This window comes from Sinocyclocheilus grahami, unplaced genomic scaffold, assembly GCF_001515645.1.
Source record: "Sinocyclocheilus grahami isolate Dianchi unplaced genomic scaffold, SAMN03320097.WGS_v1.1 scaffold738.1, whole genome shotgun sequence".
In the NCBI taxonomy this organism is placed as follows: Eukaryota; Metazoa; Chordata; class Actinopteri; order Cypriniformes; family Cyprinidae; genus Sinocyclocheilus; species Sinocyclocheilus grahami.
Genome location: NW_015505917.1, coordinates 10,554 through 37,677, shown reverse-complemented (window position 1 = coordinate 37,677; position 27,124 = coordinate 10,554). Strand labels below are relative to the sequence as shown.

Sequence of the window (27,124 nt, the reverse complement as noted above, 5' to 3'; positions counted from 1 at the left end):
ATTGTATATTCATAGTTAACTTATTACACTGATTTTTTTGTTTACCTATAATAATATGTAAATACGAGGATATGAAATATTGAATTGAGATTACTGTTTTGAAATCTTACCTATTTATAAATCCATTATGAACAGTGTACAAAACAATCGTCAGGACAATATGATCACTACAGCAAAATTATAGTAGTATTAATACTAAATACCTCTGATTTCATTTTCAATCAAAAAATGAGAAGCAATATGGCAAGCTGCATTTGAATGAAACGAGAGAGCGCATCCGTGTCTCTGCGGTGATACAATAGACATGGGGCGACTTCCAAACAGAAGTGAGCATCCCTATGCCCTACGAAGGGCAGAGCCCTTGAAGTGTGTTCTTTGAAGGGTGCAGGGTATTACTGTCTCGTATAAGTGTTTGAAACTCTCTTGGCGAAGGGAATGACTGACCAAATGTTACCTTGACAACGCTGCGCGTGCATGCAGCATTCTGTACTCCATCAGTTGTTGCAAATAAATATTTCTTATTATTATTTTATTCAAATATTGTCTAATTGTGTCTTATTTACTATTAAACGTTTTCAAACTAAACTTGCTTACACTACCGTCTTAAATCATATTTCTATCACTGACGAAAAATATGTTGTCTTACATTAAAATAGACAAATTTAATTAATTTAATTTAAAAAGCATCACAAGATCTCCTAACCGAAGATTATAAAACTTATTGAAATGTTTTCAGTGTGTTTATCAGTTCTTTTTGGACGTTTTCATCTAATTTGAACAAAACCGTGATAATATTAATAATCGTGATGACTCTGGTCACTATAATCGTGATATGAAATTTTCATACCGTTACATCCCTAACTCCAGCAAGGGGAGGTTATCGCGGGGGAGACAGCACATTGCCTGTTGCGTTGTTTGGGCTGCCTTTTTGAGCGCAGCGGCACTGAGAATATTACATTTCACACACTTTAAGATCTTTTATTTTCCATATGTAATAGGATTAGTCCAATGAATCATTCGGTTTGTAATATGAATTCAATATGAATACGTGTATCATTACACCCCTAGTAATCAGTTACTACCCAGCTCTGCATGCAAAAATCTCCTCACTAATTCCTTAACTATACTAAAAAGTCTATCTACAGAGGTGGACAGTAGTGAAATATTTTACTTTACTCAAGTGAATTTAAAAAAGAATCTGTACTTTATCTGTACTAGTATTTTTCTTTGGAAAACTTTGACTTCACTGCATTCCAAAACTTGTGAAATGTCGTACTTTTTACTGCACTACATTTCATTAATAAAAGTTGCTGTTTTTTTTAACCTTTAACACTTAAGAACACAAAAAATTTAGTACTTTCTTGTACTCAAGTAAATATTTGAATTACTTTTATTTGAGTAAAAAGTAAGAAAGTACTAGATGTGTACTTCTAATGTAATTAAGTATTAAATTATATTTAATATGAAATGTAGTGCAGAAAAAAAAGTACAATATTATGCTTTGGAATGTTGTGAAGTAAACGTTTTCTAAAGAAAAATACTCTGATAAAGTACAGACACTTTAAAAGTACTTTTAAAGCAGAGTAAAAAATACTTCACTACTGTCCGCCTCTGTCTACAAAAGCAAAAAAAAAGGGAAGGAAGAGTCAGATGGGAACACACAACACCAAAACAATTAAATTCATTTTAAGCATGCGTTCCTGCAAGTTAATGTAAACTGATCAGATGCAATGTATTGCAATGCATTACAAAAGTAATTTCCTCTGCATAAATCATCATTTCAAATAAAAGCTTTTCCAAACAAACTTTCAGATCATTGTATCTTACTGTACTGCTTCTAATTTTGCTGTAATGTGAAATGTGTCATTGCATGGGCTGGGCTTTAGATGAACGAGACCTGATAAAAGGTGTTCTGATCTGGTTTCAATCACATACAGGTCCCTGCATTCATCAAACTCTCTCCTTATGGACAGCTAACTGCCCCATCACACACAGCAAAATCCTTCCCTGTCCACCTCTTAACACAAGCAAAAACCAGCTATTCATTCTTTTTTAAAGCCCTTTCATGTTAAGACACACATCAATCCACTCCTACGACATACCTGAGGAGGCAAACACTGGCGGTCGATGTGCATGGAGTGTGCAGCAAACATGGCCGGACACGTCCCTCGAGTGGAGTGCAAGGCTCGCAACGGGAGTGTCGGCAGACCCTCTTTTCAACAATATGGCACTCCACACACAAACACATGAATGCTCCTTTATTAACCAACTTTTCGTTTTGTCAAGTTCCTGTCACAGGCACTGTCTGCTTTATTCCGGACCCATATTATGACAGATTGCTGCAAATGCATATGTATACAGAAGCAAGCAAATGGAAATGTAATACAACACATATGCTATGGAGCTATTGGTTACACAGGCTCAGCAAATAACTACTGAGCTGGTAACCCAAAGTTTGCAGGTTCAAATCTCAGGGATGACTCTTTTTTTACATGGATCTTGAAATCTGTGGATCGAAACATGGTTGTCTTGAGAAGTTTAAAGTATAGATATCTTTGTTCCTGAGTGATCAGACAAAAAGGCTATTTTAAGCTGCAGTCTCCTGCTGCTGCTGCTATTTCCAAATAACATTTTTATATCTGTGACAATATATGACAATTATTCATCATAAATATTGACAAATCTAGCATCCACTTCAATGACTGAATGAACTGAGACTAAAGTATGGTTTCAAACTCAGTTTCAGCTTAATCATAAGGTGTTGACAAAATAATCACGTCTCTGTCACATGTGAAATATGGAAAGAGGAGCATTAGGATGAAGACTGACTTTGATTATCATCTGACAGTGTTGACAAAAAGTAGCAACACAACAATGAAAGAGGCATAAAAACTAACAAGGGGGGATTAAGTCTAATATTTATTTTAATCTTCATAAGATACTGAGTTATGTTCTTCTGATGAGTAAATTGATGACTTGGCCTAGGTTGCTTCAGTGTGACCTAAAAGATTAAACTTGGAAAATAAAAAGTAATAGGATTTTTTTCTATTTTTGGTGGTGGAGAATGTGGGCACATATAATGCAATAAGAAACAACAACACAACCCTGTGATCACCCACATGTTAACTACTGCACCATGGTGTCCACAAAACAGAACATATGTAATGTAAATATCAGTGAAGTATTCCTGTCCAACTATATGACTGATGCTATGAGTATTTCATATGTTGAATGTGGGAAGATGCGCACTACATTATGCAAAAGCATACAAATATTCCTAATAGTTTGCATGCAACACAATAAGAGCTTTTCAAGCACCAGCTATTCAAAGGAATTGTTTACAGAAACACAGCTCGTGTCTTTAGCAACCGAGGCATCGTATTAATAGGCCTCAGGAAATGACAAGTTAGACGTTTGCTGATCAGGCTACAGATGCTGCAGTGTCCCGCAGACGTGTACAGAGCAGCCCAGGGACAGAAGACGTGCAGGTGCAGCAGCAGGTCACCTCCCAGGTGTCCTTTAGCCGCACACTACGCGTGAGTCCTGAGTGGCAGGATTGTACACATGCATACTGCAGTGGGAAAGCGCAGAGACTTCCTGATGAATAGTTGATGAGCAGCTTCTAGGTGGAAAGCAGAGGGGCAAATCTTTTCATTCAGCTACAATCTCTCCCTCTCTCTTTCTTTCTTATTTACATCTCATACACTCCTCTCCTTCTACATCACCACTTTTTCTCCTTGCCGTCAGGGCTGTAAACTACTGGGCCTTAATGGAAGAATCTGTGTTTGGATAATGACAGAGGAGGAAAACCATACTGAATGTTCTTCACCCTAAAATCAGTGAAGAGACTTTGTTTGTAGCCAGGGTCAATGACATTAAAGAGTGACCATGATAAAGAAAAGGTTATTATAGTTAACTAAAACCATTTAAAAAAAAAGTTACTTGAAACATTGACAAAAACTTATTTTATTTCACTTTGTTGCAAAAGCAACATTTCTCATTTTCATTTAGTTTAACTTGATTTACTAAAATAACTAAAAGTAAAGCTGAAATGATTATGAATAAAAACTACAGTATATGGACATTTAAAAAAAACAATAACTATTAAAAAGGAACAATAACTAATAAAAAACAACAAAATTACTACAACTTTAACTTTAACTAAAAATAAAATGGAAATGGAAAATACGAAAAATAAAACCTATATCAAAATATCAAAAAAGCATAATAGTATATTCTAAAATAACATGCCATGTTCTGAAAACTTTTAAGGTAGTGTAACCATCAATTACAAAATAATAACTCATTTTCCATAAACCCATACGTGTACACTTTTTGATCTTTTTCTCATGTATATTTAATGGAGGGGGGGGGGACGATGACACATTTTTGATTAATTCATAAATATCATTATATTCTTGGGGGAGTTGCACCACATGCAATTTTACAATATTAACTAACCTTGCCTTCTCATAAAAACGTTGAGCTATAATATTTCTGATATTTTAGAATAAAATTGATCATAACACACAGTCCCATGTAATTTTTTTCTTGTGTTTCTTTGTTAAATTCATACCACATGCTTTTGCAGACAAATATTAATAAGCAGTGAATCAGCTTTGTTAAAATATTATTTTATAAAATAAATAATAATAATAGTAGGAGATTATTCCAAACTACTTAATAAGGTTTTCCTTTCAAGGATTTGATTCCTTTAATGAGTTGCATCACCCTGACATTTTTGACAACTTCATGTCTATGAAAATAAAATGTTTATGTAAACTTCTTTTTTAATATAAATTACTAGATTGAAAAAAAGATTCATCCTCACACAGCATGAAACCTGAGTTCATGCACGGGGACCGCTTCACCTGTCACGACATCCTTCCCCTGTCACATGTGCGCCTACATTACATGTGCATCAAATACATTATTTACTACAGAGGGAAATGCGCTTGAGGCAGGGATCAAGCAAACATTACTTTTAGTGAAGATGACATGGAGAGAATGAGCACTTGAACATATGGGACCCTGATCTGAGAGCCCAGTTTCCATTTAGTCCAATAAACAGCATAGTAGATGGACAGCTGGGTTTAGTCTACACTTAAGAACAAATGTCACCTCTAGAATAATGCTAACGATCATCACAGGCATAAACAAGCACGACTACCTTTCCAAAGAATAATCAATCCAATACAAGGAATAAAACAGGGAATTTCCCATAAGAGAAAATAAGGAAAGAAACATTGCAACATGGCGGGAAATGACTAAATAATGCTTTGAGGAACCTACAGCTTTCAATTCACACTGCTGGCTATGCGTGCAGTGATACTAGAGATGCTTTCCAAGAGGATTAGTTTATCCAAAAGTGAATGCCAATGTAATTCTATAGGCTGAAAGTTTCATTCTTGAACTGATTCCACTTTGGAATTTTTTAGAAGGCAACAGAAAACATTTTAATAGCAATGTTAGCAAACAGCAAGGACTAACACAAAAATGTCTACTCCTGACGCCCCTCCACCCAAATACTCCCAGCTAAACATTTGAGCAGCCCCTCAGTTTATTTTCCCTGTGAAGTTCTCATGAAAAAAAGGGGCCACAAGTTCAGTTAAAACTAATATTTGCCAGATCACCTCCGATGATCGCTGCTTCCTCTAATAGTGATGTCAGTTTTCAAACCAACTGTGGATAAGTAACTGCTAACGGCACACCATACAAGTACACGTCTCTTTCCGTCATCAACCTGCTAGCTTAACTGATTAAGCCGAATGAATCTAAACAAGCATTCAGAATATTAAAGCCAAGCGCAAATATTACCACAAGCAATTAACAGTCAAGTCTGAACAAATTGAAAAATTAGATTAAATGACCAGAATTCACAAGAATAGATCCTGTGGATACAGTTGTTTTGGTGGCAAATTTCAACTTCACTTTGATTCACAATTTATAGGTCAATTAGTCATTATAAGCCACGCCTGAAAAATAGATTACCTCATATCTGATGAATGATTTGATGAATGGAAATTCTTCTGAAGAATTTTTGTCAGGTGTGTCTCTAGATGAAAGCAATTTCATGCAAATTGCATGACTATTGTAGGAGTATGAAAACAAGAAAATTAAATAAAATCCAAATATGAAAATCCATAATACATTTTATTTAATAATTTAAAGATGCATTAAATTGATCAAAAGCTATTTTAAATAAACTTTCTATTCTTCAAAGTATCCGGGGAAAAAAAGATCACTATTTTTACAAATACTAAGCAGCAAAAACAGCTTTCAACCTTGATAATAACAAATAAAAGTCTTCTTGAGCATCAAATTAGCATATTAGTATGTTTTCTGAAGGATCATGTGACACTGAAGACAGCTTGGCCATTACACGAATAAATTACATTTTAAAATATACTAAAATAGAAAAGAGTTACTTCAATATTGTAATAGTACTTCACAATATTACAGTTTTTTTCTGCATTTTTGATCAAATATATTCAGGCTGTCTATACATTATAGCACCAACTATTGCCAGAACAATTGCCTGACATGCAGTTGATTAGTATTGGGTGGGAACTGGAACCATCTTACCCTAGGGCTGAAGTCTCTGCGGTTTATATGAAATAATGAAGAAGAGATTCAGAGCAAACAGTACAGGGTTCCAGCAGCTTCACTACTTGGACCCCTAATGACTTACAGATGTGCTTTTTCACATTTGACACATGCCAAATGTTTCAGAGGAGTTTAAATGTTATTCTCTGTGGCAAGACAATGAGGCGCAAGATTCATTTGTGCATTAGAGCAGTTTAAACATTGGTGATTAGCCACGATTACCCAGAGTGATAATGTCAGACCTGACGAGAGTAACACCATAGTCACACTGTGTCTGCAGGGTGCAAACTCTTGGGCCTGTTTGTAATATTTTTGGGGCTGTCAGAATCCTGTTCATATACTGCCTCTAAGTGGTGAATGTGATGCCTCCTTCTGTGGAAAAATCCCAGACAGCCAAAAAGAGACAAACAGTGAGCAAAGATCTATTCTACTTCAAATATCTGAATAAATAAGCTTTCCACTGATGTATGGTTGGTTAGGATAGGACAATATTTGGCTGAGATACAACTATTTGAAAATCTGGAATCTGAGGGTGCAAAAACAAATGAAAATATTGAGAAAATCGCCTTTAAAGTTGTCCAAATGAAGTTCTTAGCAATGCATAGTACTAATCAAAAATTATGTTTTGATATATTTACGGTAGGAAATTTACAAAATACCTTCATGGAACATGATCTTTACTTAATATCCTAATGATTTTTGGCATAAAAGAAAAATCGATAATTTTGACCCATACAGTGTGTTGGCTATTGCTACAAATATACCTGTGCTACTTATGACTGGTTTTATGGTTCAGGGTCAAATATAGCATAACAAGGATAGATAGAAAGAACGTTTTTTTGCAGGATTTGAATATTGTACGGTCCAGTAAATAATTTATTATTTCCTTTAAATATTCCTTTACACATAACCACTTCTTAGAGAATGTAAAATGCTAACACACTCATCCAACACCAGACTCCATGCATGACATCTTGCCTGCATTTATTACCCATATGGGTAAAGAAGCATGTACTAGGTTCTTAACAGTAATTTGCAGAACATGTTCTCATTGCCTATATAAATATGCAGTTAACTCATAAAAGGTGTACGGTTTCTCTCTCAAATGGTCACAGTGCACCAATACATTGAGTTCCAATAAAAACCACACAGCTCACACTCAACTGCCTTTACAGCTGGAGCCTAAAACACCCTGACTCAGATTTACAGCTTGTCAATTACAAGGTATTACACAGGCTTGTCTCTGCCGTGTCTTTCCCTTCGTAACACTCAGCAGACAATCCAATCCCTGTGGGCCTATTTTCAGAGCTCTTTAAACTGATCACACGATGGACAGCTCTGCCACTACTGTAACCCAGCAAGGTCACTTTTGTCACAAATACTGTGTTTAAAGCCAGAAATGATCACCTTCTTGGGTAAGGAACGCAGAGTGTTAACCCTCGTGCAAGTCAGCATTTTCAGCAAAATGACGTACCACTTGAGTTACTGGAGGTCGTTCTTTATTATGGGATTCAATTATTCCCAGCGCATTAAAAACTTTAATTATAAACAGGGTAGCCCTTGTTAAAGACAGACTGAATGATTGACAACAGTATATAACATAACAAAACTTGAGGCCATCACTGTGTTTATTTTTATCAGGTAAGCCATCATGAAAAATGGATACCTTAACCCATGAAAAATTAATGCAATGTTAGAAATCTAGAGTATCCACTCTGAATGTGAATTGATTTTAAAAACACTCAAACTTTAACAGCATGCATAACTACTTGCAAAAAATGTTTGAAACTAATGTTTAGGGATTTGACAACCAGAACAAACACAAATACAAGAACTAAAGTCTACAGTAGAAATAATTGGCATTCAGTTTAGTAATTACCTCTTCACTTTTGCTATTCTAATATATTTAAACATAATCCATTTAAAGTTAAAGTGTCCTCACAGCTATTTAAACACTACAGCCACACTTAAAGAAAAAAATAAGTAAAAAAAAAAATCTAGTATTTTTAAATAATAATTTATATACACTACTATTCTAAAGTTTGGGGTCTGTAAGAACGGGCCTGCATTTATTTATTATGGAGTAAAACATTAATATTATAACAATCATTGCAATTAAATATTATAAATCTAATTGAACATCATTAAATATGAATACAATTTAAAATAACTGTTTTGAATATATCATAACGTGCTATTTATTCCTGTGCTGACAATGCTGAATTTTCTGCAGGCATTACATTATTATTTATTTTTGGAATAATGTAAAAGAAGTATTCAACACTTGTGATGAATAAAATAATTAATTTCGGTTACACTATATTTTAAGGTGGTGTTCTTGTTACAGTGTAATTATACATTTAGGTGAGTTTAATGAATAATATTAACTAACTACATGTACTTATTATATGGTTAGGGTTAGGATTCAGGTTTGGTTTAGGGTTACTTGCATGTAATTATGCATAATTAATTGTTATTATAATCAGAATCAGAATGAGTTTATATTGCCAGGTATGTTTACACATACGAGGAATTTGTTTTCATGACAGAAGCTCCACAGTGTAACAGAATAACAGTGACAGAACAAAAACACAGATAATTAAAAAAAAAAAAAAATGTTCATGTTCTTACTTAATAGTAAGAACATGAAACGTGTAACAAGGACAACTTAAAATAAAGTGTTACCCAATTTTCTTACTGACCCAAAACTTTTGAACAAGTCTGAATAGGTGAACAAATACCAAATAACTTTGTTGAGTATTTAGTTATATAATGTAATGGCATTCAGATATTTTAAGTGTGAAAATTGAAAAATATGAAAATTGTTGTATATCTATATTTTGAAAAATGGTGGTAGCCAAACAGTTTCTGGTAGCCACTGACTTCCATAGCATTTTCCCCTGGAAGTCAATGGCTACCGGCAGCTGTTTGGTTACCAACAATATCTTATTTTGTGTTTCACACAATAAAGAATGTCACACAGGTTTGAAACAACTTGAGGGTAAGTGATGACAGAATTTAGATTTGAACTATGCATACCTAACTGCGGCAATAATTTTTGGAGCCACTGGATGTAAATGGAAACTCCATTCAGACCATGTAGTATATAATTGATTCACAGAGAACTACAGCCTTCTGTAGTTAGTGTGTTTGTAAACTAAATAGTGAAGCTCTGCTCTGTGTGGATGTTGATATCACATTGTGAGACACTTACAGCTTGAGAAGACAGAAGGTGGATTGTTACCGAAGCAGAGGGAGAAGGAATGAGAGTGCTCATGGGGGCTTTATGAGGAGACAGGAGCTGGCAAAAGGTTGAAGAGGAAAACAGACAGAATGCACTCGGGCCAAACAGTCAAGATTGCTCTTGCGCTATACACTGAGTCCACTCTAGGTAATTGGTTGTCTCCGTAGCACTCAAGCAAGGAGGTCTGACTCTGTAATATCTGGGGAAAAATGGCTGCCCACTGCTCCGGGTGTGTGTTCACGGTTTGTGTGTGTTCACTGCTGTGTGTGTGCACTTTGGATGGGTAAATGCAGAGCACTAATTCCAAGTATGGGTCACCATACTTGGCCACATGTCACTTCACTTCACTATCTGATGAATGATTTGATGAATGGAAATTCTTCTGAAGAATTTTTGTCGGGTGTGTCTCTAGATGAAAGCAATTTCATGCAAATTGCATGACTATTGTAGGAGTATGAAAACAAGAAAATTAAATAAAATCCAAATATGAAAATCCATAATACATTTTATTTAATAATTTAAAGATGCATTAAATTGATCAAAAGCTATTTCAAATAAACTTTATATTCTTCAAAGTATCCGGGGGAAAAAAGATCACTATTTTTACAAATACTAAGCAGCAAAAACAGCTTTCAACATTGATAATAACAAATAAAAGTCTTCTTGAGCATCAAATTAGCATATTAGTATGTTTTCTGAAGGATCATGTGACACTGAAGACAGCTTTGCCATTACACGAATAAATTACATTTTAAAATATACTAAAATAGAAAAGAGTTACTTCAATATTGTAATAGTATTTCACAATATTACAGTTTTTTTCTGCATTTTTGATCAAATATATTCAGGCTGTTTATACATTATAGCACCAACTATTGCCAGAACAATTGCCTGACATGCAGTTGATTAGTATTGGGTGGGAACTGGAACCATCTTACCCTAGGGCTGAAGTCTCTGCGGTTTATATGAAATAATGAAGAAGAGATTCAGAGCAAACAGTACAGGGTTCCAGCAGCTTCACTACTTGGACCCCTAATGACTTACAGATGTGCTTTTTCACATTTGACACATGCCAAATGTTTCAGAGGAGTTTAAATGTTATTCTCTGTGGCAAGACAATGAGGCGCAAGATTCATTTGTGCATTAGAGCAGTTTAAACATTGGTGATTAGCCACGATTACCCAGAGTGATAATGTCAGACCTGACGAGAGTAACACCATAGTCACACTGTGTCTGCAGGGTGCAAACTCTTGGGCCTGTTTGTAATATTTTTGGGGCTGTCAGAATCCTGTTCATATACTGCCTCTAAGTGGTGAATGTGATGCCTCCTTCTGTGGAAAAATCCCAGACAGCCAAAAAGAGACAAACAGTGAGCAAAGATCTATTCTACTTCAAATATCTGAATAAATAAGCTTTCCACTGATGTATGGTTGGTTAGGATAGGACAATATTTGGCTGAGATACAACTATTTGAAAATCTGGAATCTGAGGGTGCAAAAACAAATGAAAATATTGAGAAAATCGCCTTTAAAGTTGTCCAAATGAAGTTCTTAGCAATGCATAGTACTAATCAAAAATTATGTTTTGATATATTTACGGTAGGAAATTTACAAAATACCTTCATGGAACATGATCTTTACTTAATATCCTAATGATTTTTGGCATAAAAGAAAAATCGATAATTTTGACCCATACAGTGTGTTGGCTATTGCTACAAATATACCTGTGCTACTTATGACTGGTTTTATGGTTCAGGGTCAAATATAGCATAACAAGGATAGATAGAAAGAACGTTTTTTTGCAGGATTTGAATATTGTACGGTCCAGTAAATAATTTATTATTTCCTTTAAATATTCCTTTACACATAACCACTTCTTAGAGAATGTAAAATGCTAACACACTCATCCAACACCAGACTCCATGCATGACATCTTGCCTGCATTTATTACCCATATGGGTAAAGAAGCATGTACTAGGTTCTTAACAGTAATTTGCAGAACATGTTCTCATTGCCTATATAAATATGCAGTTAACTCATAAAAGGTGTACGGTTTCTCTCTCAAATGGTCACAGTGCACCAATACATTGAGTTCCAATAAAAACCACACAGCTCACACTCAACTGCCTTTACAGCTGGAGCCTAAAACACCCTGACTCAGATTTACAGCTTGTCAATTACAAGGTATTACGCAGGCTTGTCTCTGTCGCCTCTTTCCCTTCGTAACACTCTGCAGACAATCCAATCCCTGTGGGCCTATTTTCAGAGCTCTTTAAACTGATCACACGATGGACAGCTCTGCCACTACTGTAACCCAGCAAGGTCACTTTTGTCACAAATACTGTGTTTAAAGCCAGAAATGATCACCTTCTTGGGTAAGGAACGCAGAGTGTTAACCCTCGTGCAAGTCAGCATTTTCAGCAAAATGACGTACCACTTGAGTTACTGGAGGTCGTTCTTTATTATGGGATTCAATTATTCCCAGCGCATTAAAAACTTTAATTATAAACAGGGTAGCCCTTGTTAAAGACAGACTGAATGATTGACAACAGTATATAACATAACAAAACTTGAGGCCATCACTGTGTTTATTTTTATCAGGTAAGCCATCATGAAAAATGGATACCTTAACCCATGAAAAATTAATGCAATGTTAGAAATCTAGAGTATCCACTCTGAATGTGAATTGATTTTAAAAACACTCAAACTTTAACAGCATGCATAACTACTTGCAAAAAATGTTTGAAACTAATGTTTAGGGATTTGACAACCAGAACAAACACAAATACAAGAACTAAAGTCTACAGTAGAAATAATTGGCATTCAGTTTAGTAATTACCTCTTCACTTTTGCTATTCTAATATATTTAAACATAATCCATTTAAAGTTAAAGTGTCCTCACAGCTATTTAAACACTACAGCCACACTTAAAGAAAAAAATAAGTAAAAAAAAAAATCTAGTATTTTTAAATAATAATTTATATACACTACTATTCTAAAGTTTGGGGTCTGTAAGAACGGGCCTGCATTTATTTATTATGGAGTAAAACATTAATATTATAACAATCATTGCAATTAAATATTATAAATCTAATTGAACATCATTAAATATGAATACAATTTAAAATAACTGTTTTGAATATATCATAACGTGCTATTTATTCCTGTGCTGACAATGCTGAATTTTCTGCAGGCATTACATTATTATTTATTTTTGGAATAATGTAAAAGAAGTATTCAACACTTGTGATGAATAAAATAATTAATTTCGGTTACACTATATTTTAAGGTGGTGTTCTTGTTACAGTGTAATTATACATTTAGGTGAGTTTAATGAATAATATTAACTAACTACATGTACTTATTATATGGTTAGGGTTAGGATTCAGGTTTGGTTTAGGGTTACTTGCATGTAATTATGCATAATTAATTGTTATTATAATCAGAATCAGAATGAGTTTATATTGCCAGGTATGTTTACACATACGAGGAATTTGTTTTCATGACAGAAGCTCCACAGTGTAACAGAATAACAGTGACAGAACAAAAACACAGATAATTAAAAAAAAAAAAAAATGTTCATGTTCTTACTTAATAGTAAGAACATGAAACGTGTAACAAGGACAACTTAAAATAAAGTGTTACCCAATTTTCTTACTGACCCAAAACTTTTGAACAAGTCTGAATAGGTGAACAAATACCAAATAACTTTGTTGAGTATTTAGTTATATAATGTAATGGCATTCAGATATTTTAAGTGTGAAAATTGAAAAATATGAAAATTGTTGTATATCTATATTTTGAAAAATGGTGGTAGCCAAACAGTTTCTGGTAGCCACTGACTTCCATAGCATTTTCCCCTGGAAGTCAATGGCTACCGGCAGCTGTTTGGTTACCAACAATATCTTATTTTGTGTTTCACACAATAAAGAATGTCACACAGGTTTGAAACAACTTGAGGGTAAGTGATGACAGAATTTAGATTTGAACTATGCATACCTAACTGCGGCAATAATTTTTGGAGCCACTGGATGTAAATGGAAACTCCATTCAGACCATGTAGTATATAATTGATTCACAGAGAACTACAGCCTTCTGTAGTTAGTGTGTTTGTAAACTAAATAGTGAAGCTCTGCTCTGTGTGGATGTTGATATCACATTGTGAGACACTTACAGCTTGAGAAGACAGAAGGTGGATTGTTACCGAAGCAGAGGGAGAAGGAATGAGAGTGCTCATGGGGGCTTTATGAGGAGACAGGAGCTGGCAAAAGGTTGAAGAGGAAAACAGACAGAATGCACTCGGGCCAAACAGTCAAGATTGCTCTTGCGCTATACACTGAGTCCACTCTAGGTAATTGGTTGTCTCCGTAGCACTCAAGCAAGGAGGTCTGACTCTGTAATATCTGGGGAAAACTAATTGTTAGCATTCCTGCTCGTTGGCACTTGCTTGGCTGGTGCAGGACTCCACGGAAATACATGACTCCCATCTTCTCTCATGGAGGCTCCGTTCTGCTGCCAGGTTGTTTTAAATCAATCATCTGAGCAAAAACGTCATGTGACTAATGACTCTAGAGCTGCAGGAAAATTACATTACGATTATACTGATTGGCTGGTGACACTACATGAACGTGTACCATCACAATCTCTTTCTTAGCAACTTTCCATGAGCTGTAATGTCAAAAGTAGCAGACAGCAAATACATTTTTCTTTCTCACTTTTAAGGTCAGCATAAAACAGAAATTCCATCCGATTTTTCTTTCATATTGTGACGTATATCAGAGTGAAATGGCATCTTGAGGGAAAAACAAGAGAGAAGAGAAAGAAATAACTTGATTTGGTGCAATTGGAATTGATTAGATTAAAGATTACAACTTTATTTGTTGTGTTTTGTTTTTTGCTTTTTGCTTTTTTAGAATATTGTGCTCAGATGGATAATTTATAATAAACACTGCAACACTCCAAAAATATAATAAAATAAAAATTAGAATTGTCAATTTGATTTCATGGTGACTTTTAGAGCCTCAGTAAAAAATAAAATAAAATAAAATAAAATAAAAAAATAAAATAAAATAAAATAAAATAAAAAATAAAATAATTTGAATATGTTTTTAAATAGTGATTTTTTAAAATTAAATATTGAATCTCCATAACATTTTAAAAATGTCTTTAGTCTGAACAGGTTTACTTTTGAACACCCGTTCAATAGAGAATGTGACTGTTTGCCTCAAAGGTGCAATTGCAATATTTACCAGCAGGGGTTTCCAGGGCCATGAAAATCCAATAGAGTCTGGCTGCAGACATGCACTTGCATTTTAGACTTGCACTCTCAGACTTGCACTCTCAGACTTGCACTCTCAGACACCTGCACTTCCGCGAGTGACGTCACTTGCTGTCTTTATTTTATTTAATTGATTAATCATTTTTTTAATTGAATCTCTCAACATTTTACACAAGTAGCCAGGTGGTGAAGACAAGAAAAAAAGAAACTAAATCACGAAGCCACTTGCAATCGCCGCTTGCACTCTCAGCTACTTGCAATCCACACGAATCGTGCGTGTTGCCAATGGAGACAAGACGCAGTGGTGGTTCAATGGTTAAAACTAATTTAGTAATATAACATACAGGATCCTGCAAGTCATCTGTAGGAGAAAAAGACAAGAAAAAAAAATGCTATAATGTATACGGTATGTTTTCAAAATATTAATAATTGATATTCTGTGAATTATATAATCAGCTTCAGCTTATATAATCAGTTCAGAATTATATAAATGAATTATAAAATGCGATATAAATCAAGCAATGGTACATATCCTGCTTAAGAATAATCCGGTTTCCTACCAGCTAAATGTGCCGAAATTGAAGCAAACTGCTGAAATACGCAGATACAGAGAGCCGAACCGAGAGTTGGCTGTGATTATCATGCAGTAATTAAGTCTAGGTAACAACACATGTCCCAGAGTACAGCTGACACACTGGAGACCACTGGAGGCCTGCTTCATATGTCTCCTGTCAGCCCCATGCGCCGCACAACAGCGATGAAGAGGGCCACAGTGTATGAATCTATCTCAAGAGGGAGGATGCAGAGCAACCTACACAAACATTCATCATCATGCGTGACCAGGATCGATGGGAAGCCCATCTTCGGTATTCCACCTTCAGTCAGTCGATCTACACCGCTGCTTTCACCCGAAAGTCACTCACAGCTCAGTACAGGTCTGCACTCGGACAGGCTATTCAGCTGTTGTAAATTGATGTTGAAGAAACGTAACTATGATTTATGTTATTATGAATGAATTGCTTTGTCTTCTACCAAGGAAAGTAAACCTACTTTATAAACGTCTTGCCTAAAAAAAATAATTTGCAACTGCAATTGTACAAGACATGGTGCTAATTGTTGGTTTCCAGTTTTAATCAAAAATATGTGTGGCTCGTATTATATGATTCCAGGCCTGAAATAGTTATTATTGTGCTTAAAGGAAAACAAAACCTGACTATCAGGGGACACACAACATGGCACATGTAAATAAAGACATAAACCCAAGAAAAAAATCTTAATGAGAAACAAAGAAGGGATATCTCATCCAAAAATGAAAATGTTGACACCATTTTCTAAAACCCCAAACTGTATGACTCTTTCTTCTCTGGGATGTAATATATTTAAAATACATTTATTTCATTATAAGTATAGATAAAATATATTAACATATTTACTGATGTATTGCTCAACACTGATATATGTTATAATAACTTTATTTTTTATTTTTACTTGTGCACAATGCACATTTCTTAATATTAAGCCTAAAATGTGTTTTAATGTCACTATTGATGAGGATTGTATGATCTTTAAATAATATCAGGCTTTAATTTAAAGTTTACCTGAAGTATACTTGCAATAGTTCCACTTTAATATACTTCCACAATCAAATAAACTTCAGTGTATCTTTAACACAATTATCTTCCACACAATTAAAGTGCATTAAGTACAAAACTAGATAGGAAAGTTTGTAGACAAACTTTAAGTTGGCTTGAAAAAGCCTAGCCAGAAAGTTTGTAAGCGTTTTAAAAGCTTGAAGTTTGACGGTTTTCAGTTTGAAGTAGTTTGAAATACTTAAAATAGTTTTAAAGATTAAAGTTTGAATTTTTTGAAGGCAATACAGTCTATCAGAAGAACAGACATACTGTAGAAAAACCGATCGCTAGGGTACCTGGGGTGGCTTCTAGGGGGGTTGCTAGGCTACTCAAGGTGGTTGCTAGGGTGTTTCTATGGAACCTGGGATAGTTGCTAAGGTATTGCTATGTGGTTGTTAGGGTACTTGGGGTGGGTGCTAGACTGTTGCTCTGCAGTTGCTTAGGTGCCCGGGCTGGTTGCTAAGAGTTTGCTATGCAGTTTCTAGGGTATTCTGGGTGGTTGATAGGGTGTTGCTATGTGGTTACTATGGTAGTTGGGGTGGTTGCTAAGGTGTTGCTAGGTGGTTGCTAGGCTACCTGAGTTGGTTGCTAAGGTGTTGCTATGCGGTTGCTAGGGTACCCAAAGTGGTTGCTAGGGTGTTGCTAAGCTACCTGGGGTGGTTGCTAGGGTGTTGCTTTGCGGTTGCTAGGGTGTTACTATGCGGTTGCTAGGGTAGGTGGGGTGTTGCTAGGGTGTTGCTATGCGGTTTCTAAGGTACATTGGGTGGTTGCTAGGGTGTTACTATGTGGTTGCTATGGTACCCAGGGTGGTTGCTATGCGGTTGCTAGGGTACCTGGGGGGATTGCTGGGGTGTTGCTATGCGGTTGCTAGGGTACCTGGGTTGGTTGCTAAGGTGTTGCTATGCGTTTGCTAGGGTACCCAGAATAGTTGATAGGGTGCTGCTATGCGGTTGCTAGGGTACTCAGGGTGGTTGCTAGGGTGTTACTAGCATGTTGGTAGCATGATTAACATGTTACTAGCATTTTGTTAGCATTTTTCTAGCATGATTAGCAAGTTACTAGCATGTTGTTAGCATGATTATCAAGTTACTAGCATGCTGCTTGCATGATTCTAGCATGATTAACATGTTACTAGCATGATTAGCATGTTTCTAGCATGTTTACTAAGTTGCTAGCATTTTTCTAACATGATTAGCAAATTACTAACATTTTGTTAGCATGTTTCTAGCATGATTAGCAAGTTACTAGCATGTTGTTAGCATGATTAGCAAGTAACTAGCATGTTGTTAACATTTTTCTAGCATGATTCTAGCATGATTAGCATATTTCTAGCATGTTTCTAGCATGATTAGCACATTACTAGCATTTTGTTAGCATGATTAGCAAGTTACTAGCATGTTTCTAGCATGATTAGCAAGTTACTAGCATGTTGTTAGCATGATTAGCAAGTAACTAGCATGTTGTTAACATTTTTCTAGCATGATTCTAGCATGATTAGCATATTTCTAGCATGTTTCTAGCATGATTAGCATGTTACTAGCATTTTGTTAGCATTTTTCTAGCATGATTAGCAAGTTACTAGCATGTTGTTAGCATGATTATCAAGTTACTAGCATGCTGCTTGCATGATTCTAGCATGATTAACATGTTACTAGCATGATTAGCATGTTTCTAGCATGTTTACTAAGTTGCTAGCATTTTTCTAACATGATTAGCAAATTACTAACATTTTGTTAGCATGTTTCTAGCATGATTAGCAAGTTACTAGCATGTTGTTAGCATGATTAGCAAGTAACTAGCATGTTGTTAACATTTTTCTAGCATGATTCTAGCATGATTAGCATATTTCTAGCATGTTTCTAGCATGATTAGCACATTACTAGCATTTTGTTAGCATGATTAGCAAGTTACTAGCATGTTTCTAGCATGATTAGCAAGTTACTTGCATTTTGTTATCATGATTAGCAAGTTCCTAGCATTTTGTTAACATGTTTCTATGCTAACTCAGCTAAAACCAGTTGATTCAGTAAAACAGCTAAGAAACAGCTAGCATGTTTCTAGCATGTTTAGCAGGTTGCTAGCATGTTTCTAGTATGATTAGCATATTTCTAGCAAGTTACTAGCATGATTAGCAAGTTACTAGCATTTTGTTATCATGATTAGCAAGTTACTAGCATTTTGTTAGCATGTTTCTATGCTAACTCAGCTAAAACCAGTTGATTCAGTAAAAACAGCTAAGAAACCGCTAGCATGTTTCTAGCATGTTTAGCAGGTTGCTAGCATGTTTCTAGTATGATTAGCATGTTACTTTTTCAAGCCAACTTAATTAGTAGTTCCAATTTAGTATACTAAAAGAACAGTTGCAGGGTATCTTATTAAGTACATAAATACATAAATGTATTTGTAGTATACTTAGCATGAAATAAATGTATTTCAAATACATTTTTGGATATTTATTTTTCACTAGGTATAATACAATATAATATATATGAGAAATGGAAATCAGTGGTCACCAAAACTGTTTGGCAACCAACTTTCTTCAAAATATCTTCTTTTCAGATTCTTTAGAGGTTTCATTTTTGGGTGAACTATTCCTTTAAGAAAACAAACAATGATATTTTAAATAATGTTCCAACTCTCTGTGTCCATACAATGAAAGTCAGTGGGGAACAGTGATAACAGACCTTGCATTTTTGGGTGAACTATCCCTTTAAGAACACTGAAGAAGATAATTTAAAGAGTGTTTTAATTGTCTTTGTCCATACAATGAAAGTCTATGCAGACCCACTGACTTCCACTGCATGGACCAAAAACACAAAAATATTAAATGATGACAGACTTTTCATTATTTGGATGAACTATCCCTTTAAGGCAAGATGATGCTGCATTGCATTTCAGCCATTTCCTACCAATTTCCTACTAAACCATATCAATATTGGTTCGTTTTACAATCTTAATGCAACAAAACTGGCTGGTTTTCACCGATTGCTTGTGTCCAGCTCTTGAAACACATTCTGAGCTAAGGCCTGTTTGTCTGAAGGGAATATGTGTGGGCGAACTGCAGAGAGAGATTTTCTTTTCTTGGAGCTATGGAAAAGTGGGCCATGCTGAAGAGAGTGCATAATCCCGCTTTAGTATCCTAAATATGACCAAGTTTATAAAACTAGTGTTTCAACATGGCCATTACCCCAGATGACAACACACCATGAGTGCCCAGCAGTAAAACGGCAGTCACCAATTTCCTTCTCAAGGCCGAATCCAGTTTGTATCAGAGATATGTGGCCAATCATCACTAAATCTCCTCAGGCAGTTCTATTGTTACAGCCTTTTGAATCATGCACTATTTTACTGAGGTAAATTTTCCATGGCAGTCAGGCATCCACAGAAATTTTGTTATGACAGGATCTCTGTGTTTGGTCTGTCTCAAAATCCTTCACGTTTTAGATTTGACCTTACATAGTTATTAAAAAAGACATATGCATCTACGAAAAAAGTCCTTCCCTCTGTGCATGTCAATCACCAGCCGTTATTCTTGTCCTGCGTCATGCAGTTTTGCCCGAGAGCTCTTTCGGATCAATGATATTGAGCCACCGGCATATTCTGGACTGCCACCTCGATGCAGCTGTGACCTCCACACAGGGGGAAGGGAAAAATCAGGATCACACATGAAGAGGAGCACCAAATACTACAAACTTCCTTGCAAAACACATTTTGGAGGAGAAACACACGACCGCACACACCCACCTGTCACTCCTCATGAGTGATATGTAGGTCTCCCTCTACAAAAAATGTGTGGGGGTGGGGATTTTCAAAATACCTGCATTTACAGGCTTTCAATCTAGGTTGAGCCATTAGGGACAAAAGAAGACATTTTTATCTACAAAAAAAGAGGCACCCGTCAGAACTGACATATTTGAAAAGCTTGTGCCTTCCTGTTTAAATCGCACTCTATCCAGAGAGACATACAGTCATGCCAGTGGAGGTCAGATCGGGACCATTATCTTTCGCAGCAACCCCCTAAATTCATTACAGACCCCTTTCACATCAAACATGCATGTTGAAGCATCATGCGGAACAGAAAAAGTTTCTGTAAGTGAATGGCAGACGGCAGTCTCATCGCAAAGCAAACAGTGTAAATAATTTTGTTGCATCACACAAGTTAGTTCAATGCAGAGGTTAGATGCACTTGAGAGAAGAAACTGCAAAGTCATCTAGCGAGCATTCGTTTATCTTTGAAAAGAAGCCATGGGACAAGATTTTCAATTTATTGATGAGGTTAAAGAAATCTAAACGATAGTTCTGATTCAAGGCCTCTGTCTGCTACAATATGTTTTCATAAGCTGCATGTACTAGCATACTGTAGCAAGTGTTTTAACATTTAATCCTCAAAACTAGTTACTATCGTTTACATTAATTACCACAAAGTAAACTAATATTTTACGTCAACATTTTATTAGACTCTTATACTTTTTCTTGTACTTTGCTATCTTCATAGCACTCAACTTTTCAGCTACACACTTTCAGATCATTTCAATTGATACTACCCATTCTAGTCTATTGCAATATGTTCTAGCATCCATTCGAAAACCAAATGTACACTGCAAAAGTGGCACAGAAGTGCTTCTGAAGTGGCATTTAGGTGTCTTTACACAGACTGTTCAATGCTGCTCAGAGGTGGCATGAATGTATTTACACAGCAAATACAACTGTGTGCTTTGACACTAGGGCCTGAGGTGGGTCAGAACAGGCTTAATTTAGTCTGGCTTTAAGCAGCATTAAGTTTTTACACATAATTCTGAGTAGGAACAGAGCAGCCTTTACTCAACTGTGTAAAGATGCCTAAAAAGGTGTTTTTGTGCTTATTAGATACTAGTGCCAATTAATGAGACATGTTAGATTAATTAGCTCTCTAGTGTCAAATTTACACTGCAGGCAGCACAGAAGTCCTCTAAAGTGGCATTTAGGTGTCTTTACACAGACTGTTTAATGCTGCTCAGAGGTGGCATAAATGCATTTACACAGCAATAACAACTGTATATTTTGGAACTAAGAGCTGACGTGGGTCTGAGCAGGCATAATTTAGTATGGCTTTCATGTGGTTGTGCACTTTTACACTAAATTTTGAGCAGGCACACAACTGCCTTAAAAAGGTGTGTAAAAAGTAGGCCTATATATTTTACATTTAACTACATAGTACATATTCAAAATAGAAATCTTATAAATAAATAGAAAATTTAGAAATCTTACTAACACCAATAAAAAAATTGAATAGACACTAGTATGTAACAAGTAGGTGCTAGTTTGTGCTCAAAATATGCTACTAGAATAAATAGTAAATGTCTGAATAGACATGTAGCATTAGTACCTATGAAGAATTAATAATACAACTGGAATAGATACCAGCAACAACTGGAATACATATTTGGAAGTGAACACTTGGTATTTTAATTACCGTAGCCTCAGTAAATTGCTTATATTGCTTTTATCTCGCTTGTTGACTCTTTGATGTTTGAGTGTGCGGACTTTTTTCAAGCTCTTCACCTTTGGGAAACTTTTTTGGTCTACGCTTCTCAGTTGGATTATTTTGAAGGCGCGGTGAGTCTCTGGCTGCTTCTCAATTACCATAGACAACAGTTTTCAAATTGTTAACAATAGTTAGGCTACTTACACTGGGATACTGAGTAACAAATTATCTAATTAAAAAAAATTACTCATGGAAAGGAAAAAATATTAACTTATGCACTAGTTACATAAACATTGCATATTTCCATTCTCATTTTTTAGACTAGGTGTTTCTCGCGTGCTCGTTCATCAGAAGAGCAGAGGACGGTACAGCACCCTGGACAGCGACAATCTAAACGCGTACTACTTCTTACAAGTAGAAGCCCTCTGACAGTAGGCCTGTGGAAAACACGATTACTTGAAACTCATTCACTGACAGAATGGTACCAACTTCTAGTTATATCACAATACTAAGAAAAATATGCTGTGTAATTTTTTCTTTGCAATTGCGAGAGTGGGAATTGAGTTGCCGCTTTGAATCAAAGGTAGCCAATAACTGAAGGTTAAAATGTGCTTTCGAGGAACATGCCGTCATGAAAAAACGATGGGATCAATCCAATTTATTATTATACAAAGGTCATAAAAATGCGGTGTGCAAACAGGTGACACACAACTCTTGGCCGGAAGATATTCCCCGCGTCCTGAGTGGAGTTTCAAAGGCTCCACTCCCAGTGCAGTTGTTCTGAAGGCCCATTACACAAGCGCAGACCAGCAACTTTCTATTCCCAAAAGCGCAATGAGCTTTAAGTCCTGACGGCCAGGGTTGAACATATTCGGAGTCATTCTGACCTTTTATACCTTTTCATATCCGATCATACAAGCTCTGGGCCCTGTCTGATGGATCCGCCATGAACACTGCTAGTTTATTACAATTGTCTTGAGGAAAGAATTTGGTATCCTACAAATGAGCAGCGAGCGCGCGTGTGCCTAAGTATGTGTCTTTGCATATGTCTGACGATACCACGAAAAACCCTTAAGCGTTTTATTCCTGCCCAATATTGCTGCAGAGACGCCCCCACAAGCCCCCATCTGTTACTTACACCAAACATTTGGATGTCATCCGCACCACACATAAGCATACAACCGAAGCCGACGGCCAATTTGCCGACGGTCAATTTGCAAGCCCCTGCACAAGCATTTTGTGGGCATAAACTTACCGCAGTCTTCACACAAGATCCTCCCAACATCTTTTTTCAGGTTTTTCCCACTTGTATCTAAGGGCGCAAACGACGCTTTAAAAACCAAGGGTTCATCAGTTGGGTCCATGAAAAATATATACTTGTGATTCTTCTTCACTTTGGCGCACGGAGCCTCCGAGCCAAATTCCCCCACGGTGACGAGCTGCTCCCGCTCCAGACCCCCGCTGTTTCGCGGCCACACGTCCAGGACTTTGACATTCACACTGTACAGCTCCGCTGAGACGTTCTGAGGCGCGGACTGCACCTTGCCCTCAATCACCACGGCGGATCTGTAAGCCTGGTCCTGCAGGGAATTCAGACTCGGGGAGTAGCAGGCGAAGGAGACCCCGATGAGCAGCATGGATAAGTGTACCGAATCAAGCCTCCTCATGCCGCCTGCTTTGGCTCGATGGTCGGTGGTCGCGTTGCGGCAGGGCTGCGGGGCGATGGCGGTGGAGCTGGGTTGAAGGCTGAAGAAACTGCGAATAGGCTCCAGTAGCACGGCGGCGCGGCAGACCTTGCGTAAGTGTCCATGCCATCGGGATCCACTGCTTTTTTCCGATAGATTTGCAATCGGGAAACACCAGCTGGGAACCGGAAACGGCGTAATGCTGCTGGGTTAACACAGATCCCTCAACTGCATTCTTCCGAAGCGCATCGTAAAATGCAGGGAAAGTCGTGGACGCTGCCTCCTCCGAAGACACGAGCAGGTATCCGCAAGACGCCGCCAGTCAATCTTTGCCCCGAAATTGCAGTGGTGAGCGCGCCCTACTCGCCACTGGCTGCTGTGTATCCTCCACTGCAGTCGAATGTGAAATGCTGCAGTAAACTATTAGGGCTACTTTCGATATCCCCTCAGCACAAACGTTGTAAGAATCCACTTTCGTAGCGACAAAACGCTGTTGCCGTATACCTCGCGCCCCGTCTCTATCCGCCACCCCAATCTATCAGGGCAAGATTCCCCGCACAAACGGCAGATTCACGGCTGGGGTGCTGAAACGAACGCCCATGCGCCGGCGTGTGCGTCTTTAGTCTCCGACACCCCGTTTTATTTTGTGAACTAGGGAATTTAGAGGTTTGTATATTAGTTGTTTTCTGTTTGTTATTTTGGCCTTGTCGGCTCCTGAAGCTAAAATTCCCCCTCTTGTACTGTAAATAATTAAAATACTGTTCATTCGTTTTCCAAAACTCCTCTGTGTCCTCGTACTCCTTCATCTTGCGCCTTCACCCTGGACGGGGCGTAACACTTGTAATGTCTGATAATGCAGCGTTTATGAGTGGAGCTCTGCTTTGTGTACAGCATTACCAGGGAAACCTCGATCTCTACCAATCCAACAGCGCCTCCTGCTGGCAGAGAATGAGTTTGCATATATATGTCGCCACAAATAGAATGAAAGTCTGTGGGAAACACTGTAATGTTATTTATGCAATTTGTAAGTGCAAATTATAATTAATTATACTTGTCTCTTTAAAAATAAAAAAAATAAGACACTTAGCCAATGTAACTTTTAGCATAGCCTAATTTATTTGAAGTGTGTCCCGTGTATTCTGATACATGCATTAATGTTTCTGGTCTAAGCCCCGGATATCCACTCACTGTAGAACTGCCCCTGGAATCAAACCCATTATTTCAACACTTTGCTCTACTGATTGAGAATGCATTGTAAAAAATTGAGCTTTAATAATTTGAATATGATGGATTATCAACTAATTATGTACCTTCCTTGTAGGTGCGTTCAGATGTAGTATATAACGTTTTTATTAACGTCAAAGTGCATACAGCACCAACAAGTTTGACAGTTGAGGCACATTCTGTAAACACTGCCTTGATAAATAATGTTATTTTTTTATTGTGCTTGCAGGTTCATGCAGACAGTCAACATTTGTGGCACCAAATGCATTGAAAGTCACAGATCAGCTGGAATTCTGGAAAGAGGGTGCAGCCTGAATCCCATCCTGCTGTTTCTCATCGGAGAGCTTGTCAACTTTTACTGTCAAAATGACTGAAATTTAACACAACACCACAAACTAATTTTTACTGTATTTTATTTATACTACCAGTCAAAAGTTATTGAACAGTAAGGTTTTTAATGTTTCTTAAAGAAGTCTCTTCTGCCTTACCAAGCCTGCATTTATTTGATCCAAAGTACAGCAAAAACAGTACAATTTTGAAATATTTTTACTATTTAAAATAACTGTTTTGTATTTGAATATATGTTAAAATGTAATTTATTCCTGTGATTAAAGCTGAACTTTTAGGATCATTACTCCAGTCACATGATCCTTCAGAAATCATTCTAATATTCTGATTTGCTGCTAAGAAAACTATTATTGTTATTATTATATATTATTGTTGTTATTATTATGTTGAAAACAACTGAGTAGAATTTGTTCAGGTGTCTTAGATAAATAGAAAGTTCAGAAGAACAGCATTTATCTGAAATATAAATCTTTTGTAACATTCTAAATGTCTTTATCATCACTTTTAATCAATTGAAAGCATCCTTGCTAAATAAAAATAGTAATTTCTATAATTTCTTTCCCAAAGAACAAAATTATACTGACTCCAAGCTTTTGAATGGTATAGTGTACAATGTTACAAAAGCTTTTTATTTCAGATAAATGCTGATCTTTAGATCTTTCTATGCATCAAAGAATTTTGAAAAAAATTTACTCAACTGTTTTAAATATTGATAATATTAATAAAAGTTTATTATCAGCATAGAATAATTTTTTCTGGATTATGTGACACTGAAGACTGGAGGGATGATGCTGCTGAATCAGCTATGAGAATTGTATAGTGTATAATGTTACAAAAGCTTTTTATTTCAGATAAATGCTGATTTTTATATCTTTCTATGCATCAAAGAATTTTGAAAAAAATTTACTCAACTGTTTTAAATATTGATAATAATATTAATAAATGTTTATCAGCATATTAGAATGATTTCTGAAGGATTATGTGACACTGAAGACTGGAGGGATGATGCTGAAAATTCAGCTATGATCACAGGAATAAATTACATTTTACCATATATTCAAATAGAACGCCGTTATTTTAAGTAGTAAAAATATATCACAATATTATTGCTTTTGCTGTATTTTGGATCAAATAAATGCAGGCTTGGTGAGCAGAAGAGACTTTAAAAACATAAAAAATCTTACTGTTCAAAAACTTTTGACTGGTAGTGTACTTGCCAATTTTTGCTTTTCAGTATGTGTATGTTTTTCCATGATACAAAATCCCCAGGGGACTGTGGTGATGCCCTTTTTTAAGCTAGTGCATCTGAGAGGTCAAGATTTGTAATTTGTACATTTAAAAAGAAAATGTTCAACAATTAAAAATAATATTATCAGAACTAAAGCTCATGAGTTATTGTGATGTTGTGTGTGTGTGTGTGTGGGGGGGGGGCTGGGATGGTAAAAATCATGGTTTACAGTGCAGTACCACAATTGGATTGTTTTTTACAGGTAAAATTTTTTTAAACTAAATTAAAATAAATTCTACAGTACTGATACTATAAATGAAAATACGGTAATAATACTGTAAATAAAATACAGTAAAGACATTATGTTTTAGGGTTTCATGACCTAGTGCTGGGCGGTATGACCAATAATTTATATCA

At 36.2% G+C, this 27,124-nt stretch overlaps 1 protein-coding gene across 7 annotated transcripts in view; it reads right to left on the bottom strand.

Moving 5' to 3' along the window:
* Positions 1-24,439, bottom strand: part of LOC107560662 (pro-neuregulin-2, membrane-bound isoform-like) — a 100,337-nt gene extending 75,898 nt beyond the window's left edge. For all 7 annotated transcript variants that reach the window (XM_016244897.1, XM_016244902.1, XM_016244900.1 and 4 more), the window contains exon 1: positions 23,478-24,439. In XM_016244897.1, coding sequence (XP_016100383.1) covers positions 23,478-23,889 — 412 coding nt within the window. In that variant the 5' untranslated portion in view covers positions 23,890-24,439. The remainder of the gene's footprint in view (positions 1-23,477) is intronic.
* Positions 24,440-27,124: the final 2,685 nt, after the last annotated feature.